Consider the following 5,237-nt stretch of genomic DNA (forward strand, 5'->3'; position numbering starts at 1 on the left):
CGGAAATGCTGACTTGTGCTGCCACACCGACACCGTGTCGCTGACTAGATTAACCGGGATGACGTGGAATTTTTTTACATAATGCTGACATGGATATCAAAAGGGAAAATGATACAAATGGTTCTCGAACTTTGGTTCAACGTGCAATGTGATCTTCGAACCTTTAATTTGACTAATATGATTCTTAAACTATGGCTCAATATGTAATGTAGCTCATGAACTTATAATTGCTCAATATGATCCCCGAACTTTTAGAACATTTTCAATTTTGTCCTTAAACTATAAGAAAATTTTCGAAATCGTTCTTGAACTCGAATTAATGGAAGAATTATGTTGGACATATTCCTATAATACATGGACTAAGTTGAACATGTTTCGGAAGTTCAAAGTCCATATCGGCCAAACTTAAAAGTTTAAGGACCACGTAACATATTAAGCTAAAGTTCGGAGACCACATTGCACATTGAATCAAAATTCAGAAACTATTTATGTCATTATTACGCATCAAAAGGGAAGAGTAGAGAATATTAAAAGAAAACCCAGACCGAAGAAGCGGAGGTCACGTAGCCTTGGCTTGAGCTCTGCGAGGGATGCCGGAAGCCTCGCCCTGCTAGGGCGGCCGCCACTAAGGCAATCGCGGCAGCTCCCCCGCCACCCTTTTTTCAAATTGAAAAAGTTTGGGAGTGAAAATCAGGGCTCGTGAGCGGTCAAATTGAAAGAGAGAGAGTGCCAAGCTATTTATGGAGGAAAAGTACAGTGCACGAGAAGTAGCCAATAGCACATCCTCATCTGAACATGTTTCCGCAGGTGCCGAGTGGTCTATAATTTATTAACGAAAATTTATCAAAAAGTGTCTTAAATCTATTGTCCGAATATCAATTTAATTTTAAATTTTTTTAAATTTGATCAATGTAATTATAAACTTTTTACGATTTATCAATATAATCACTCCGACCAGTTTTTCCCCGTAAATTGCCGACGTGGATGCTAGCTGTTTTATGTGGCAAGATTGACATGAATGTGAATACTTTTTATACATTTTTTTTAAATTTTCTTTTCAAGAAGAAGAAATCTTAAAAAGAAGAAAAAATTTCGAATTTAAACAAAAATTTGTAAAAAGTTATCCACGTCGGCGCCAACGTTCACATTAGCAATTACTAGCCAAAATTTGACTACCCGGTGCTTGTGCAATCAAAACGCCATGGTAGGTGGCAGGGCCGCAAGTCATTCGGACTCTGAACCTTTCAAAATTGGAGGATGTGGTAATTAAGTCAGGGAAAGTTAAACCCTCCTTGCATTTTTACTGAGCTTTTCTTCTTTTTTAAACTCAACTCTACATTTTAAGCATGAATTGGCATACGGCCTTGCTGGTAAAAGAATTGGGGCTAGTGACACTAGTATCATAGATGCAAGATTTGACTTTTACGCTCCGTAAAGAAGCAAAGCAAAAGTGAAAGAGAGGAAAATTAAAAGATAAGACATACAAAAAAAAAAAAAAAATGGCATATCGTAGTCGGAAATGCTTGCAAATGAAAATGGAATGTCGAAGATTCGCGAGAGCCGGGACGAAAAAGTCATTCTCCCGACTATTATCCAAAATTCCATAGGTATGTAAGTTGGACACCAAGGTTGATATCAATAATTTTCATTTCAACTATAAAAAAAAAACAAACTTCTTGGTATAAGTGACGTGGCAATATCTTTTGGTTATTCAAATGAGCTTATTGTTCTGTAATGGACGGGTCCCACTTGGTTCAATTTCCCATTAAATTAAAGTACGATATTCATAGCTTTATTTTGACATTCTCCTTTTGAATATTATCCCTTAAATCTGAGACTTTTCTAGCATGCCGAAAGTCAATTTTTTTGCCATTTGACGATAAGAATAAGATAAGAAAAGTAGACATACCCAACTCTTTTTCCTTGAAGATATGGCTTTGCCCCCCCTTCCAGGGAGGGCTTTTTAGTAATTCCACCCAGACTCTCAACTTGGCACCGGCCTGCTAAACTAAGCCCAGAAAAGAATCATATTGACCAAATTAGTTCTATCAATACGACATGAATGTCTGAATGAAGGTACACTAAGTAATGACACGCACATAGAGCCCATCAAAAAGGAAAATATCAACGCCAACCCCCCAAAAGCACCGCAATAAGTTCATCCGACGCAGCACGACGGTGCGCCCCGCCTCCGTGCTCGGCCCCGAATGGGAATTTGCCGAAACGCTAGACCCCCTCTCATTCGAGAGACGGAGCTATCTGAATCAAGGATGTCGGAACCGCAATTTAGGGCGTGAGGAGAGCAATTTCCAACGCACATGTTGAGATTAAGTCGGAGTTAACGTAGCAAGGATCTTCCGTATCCGCCCGAGTATAGTTAAAAACATCATCAATCCGAAGAGGGGAAAGAAGAAATATGTGGAATGTGCAATTTTGACCACACAAAGTCAGTCAAGCAAAGATGTCCAAAATTAAAAGAGCAACCTTAGCGGGCTGGTTTTGCTTAGCATTTACTCAGGTTCCCCATGAAATACATTGTCTTTTTGGTCGGCGTAGGTGATGAATGCTGCTGCAATTTGGGGGGGGGGCGATCGTAAATCCAAACAACTTCATTAAACTCGCGGTCGGAATTCAATTCGGGGATATGATTCTCCAATCTTCGAGAACAGAATGCAATTGCAAGCGCGCGGAACGGGTGAAGTTGTGATATCTTAGATTCCCCATCGAACGGGCAATGAATGAAAAAAGCGCACAGTCAACATGGCAAGTTACAAACTTTTTTACGACCTAACCATGTCGAGTCCACGCATCACATTACACGAATCTTCGACGGATCATGTGGTAAACACACCTTAGGAAAAAAGCGCACTTATTCATATACGTATATCATATAGTTCTTCAAATTGAGAATAAGTTCCTATATCACCGCTGCTGCCGCCGCCGCCACGCCGAAATGTTCCCGGGAAAATTTGGGGAAAAAAGAGGAAGGCGGGATACGTTCCGATTTGAAAAAGAGAAGGGCGACGGTGGCGGTGTGGGGGCGCGCGCTCAGACGCGGAAGTTCTTGCCCGCGAAGGTCTGGCCAAACTGCCAGCTCCTGGGGACGATGTTCCACGAAGTCGAGGTGCGCCTGTCGCTGCCGGTGACGCGGAACGAGAGGGCCTGGCCCACGAGGACGGCGTTGGACTGCCAGTTCTGGCCCCAGTTGCGGCTCATGCTCATCCAACCGGTGCCCGACCCCTTCACGCTCACCCGCACCACGTCGCCCGCGCCGGCCACGTTGGTGACCAGCACCAGGTTGAAGTACCGGAAGCCGTTGATCGTGAACCGGATCCCTCCTTGCTTCCTGCACGGCACTCTGCCGGGCCCAAAAAATAAATAAATAATTAAAACAAAAAGAAATCATTAAATAATGCAGGAACCGTTTAAAAGCCTAACCGGTAAATCCGGTAATTGGAAAAGCGGGCGGGCCGCCAAGCCCGAGAAATGTGACCCGATTTTTGTCAGACATAACGCATCGGACCGCGCGATCCAACACCCCCTCGGGATTTTCAGACCTTGCAATTACTGTCACGGCCCACCCCGGTTTCCCGGTAAAAATTCTCATTACCAACTTAAAAATTTTAAATTTTCGATGACGAGAAACCCGTTTGACTTTTTACTTTCCCGAAAATTGATAATTTTTGGGGAAAAGTGAGTGGTTACTGGATGGTGACGAGTGAGTCGGGAACGAGTCAGAGCTCCAGTGACTCGGTAAAATCGTCTACAAGACTAGGCTTTGGAGGGTATTATAGGGAAAGCGACGCAAATGTATATTGAAAAAAAAAAAAAAAAAACAAAAGATGCAAAGTGACCGAAAGAAGATGGATTTCTTATCTGCAAAAGGGCATATCCAGAAGACAAAAATAAAAGTTTCAAAAATCTAAAATAAAGTGAGAGGGTGAGAGGTTGGTAACAACTGGGCCTACTGGGAGAGATTCTGGTTCTTAAAGATGAAAGTACTCTTCGGTCCAAGAAGCCCAATGGGCCCAACTTCTCTGGCTGACCCGAAAAAGCCCATGCCCACAGAAACGACGCTCGTTCGACCCGGAAAAAACGCTTCCCCTTTCTCGCCGAGAAAGCAGAACGGAAAGGGAGGGACCGTCAAGACATCAACCGCCAACATGTTCATCGCGCAAAAACAGCGACGAAGAACGAAAACAAGTACAGATTCAGAGTCCACAGGCACCACTCAGCCAAACCCAGGAGAAAAAACCGAAACAAAAAAAACCCCAACGATGAAGGGAACGGAGCGACGGCGCACTTTTTGCAGAGTGAAGAGACGGAGGGGAGACTGACCGGCGGAAGGAGACGGGGACGATGCCGGCGCGGTACTGGGCGATCTTGAGGAACATGGGCATGGCGAGGTCGAAGTGGGGGCGAGGGGGGTTGCACCACCCGCCGTCGTCGCTCGGCAGCGCGAAGTTCGGCGGGCAGAAGTTGGTCGCCGTCACCGTGATCGTCGGGCTCCCCGGGTTGCACCAGCGCGGGTCCTCGGCGCACCGTATCTCGAAGCACGCCCCGCAGCTGAGCCCCTCGTTGAACAGCGCCGTACTCAGCGCCGCCGTGTTCACCCCGTACCCCTGGCTGTACAGGTTGCCGTACCCACAAGCCCCACCTGTAAACATCTACGCATTAAGCTTTTTTTTTTCCCAAAGGAGGACGAAACGGCATTTTGGAAAAACTAAACCCCGAAATTCCCGAGGACTTGGAAAGCGTACCCATGGTTCCGGAGGCGTCGCTGCCGCCATAGAAGGTGGCGTGGGCGCTCTGCCAGTCGCCGCCGGTGTAGACCCCGGGGATCCGGGCACTCGCCGCGGCGAGGAGCAAGAGGAGGGAGGCGACGCAGAGCGCGCTCGCACGAAGCATTTTGCCTTTCCGCTTTTCACACAGGCGGGCAAGAAACGGAGACAGAGAGTGAGAGAGAGAGACGGAGGCGAATGGGGAAACAGGACGGGGAGGTGGGGGGCTATTTATAGCGAGGGCCGCGAGCGAGGGTAAAACCGTAAAACTGGCTGCTCACCGTATTTATTAGTGCGCTCTCACAGTCTCACTCCATCTCACAGACACAGATCCACGTCTGGAGCTAATTACTTTTATTTTTATTTTTTAAAATTTTACGTTGGCATGGGAAATTTAATTTCTTGAATAAATAAGTTTATTTTCTTACGAGAAAACACCACCAAAAACCTTAAATT

General features: G+C 45.6%; 1 protein-coding gene across 1 annotated transcript; it reads right to left on the reverse strand.

Moving 5' to 3' along the window:
* Positions 1-2,953: 2,953 nt before the first annotated feature.
* LOC115739849 (expansin-A4) lies at positions 2,954-4,977 on the reverse strand. The gene is made up of 3 exons (XM_030673137.2): positions 4,761-4,977; positions 4,339-4,657; positions 2,954-3,358 (listed from the first exon to the last, which is right to left on the reverse strand). Exons 1-3 carry the CDS (start codon positions 4,906-4,908, stop codon positions 3,049-3,051), a joined length of 777 nt encoding a protein of 258 aa, XP_030528997.1. The 5' UTR covers positions 4,909-4,977; the 3' UTR covers positions 2,954-3,048.
* Between the last annotated feature and the right edge of the window lie 260 nt (positions 4,978-5,237).

This window comes from Rhodamnia argentea, chromosome 10 (assembly GCF_020921035.1).
Source record: "Rhodamnia argentea isolate NSW1041297 chromosome 10, ASM2092103v1, whole genome shotgun sequence".
Classification (NCBI taxonomy): domain Eukaryota; kingdom Viridiplantae; phylum Streptophyta; class Magnoliopsida; order Myrtales; family Myrtaceae; genus Rhodamnia; species Rhodamnia argentea.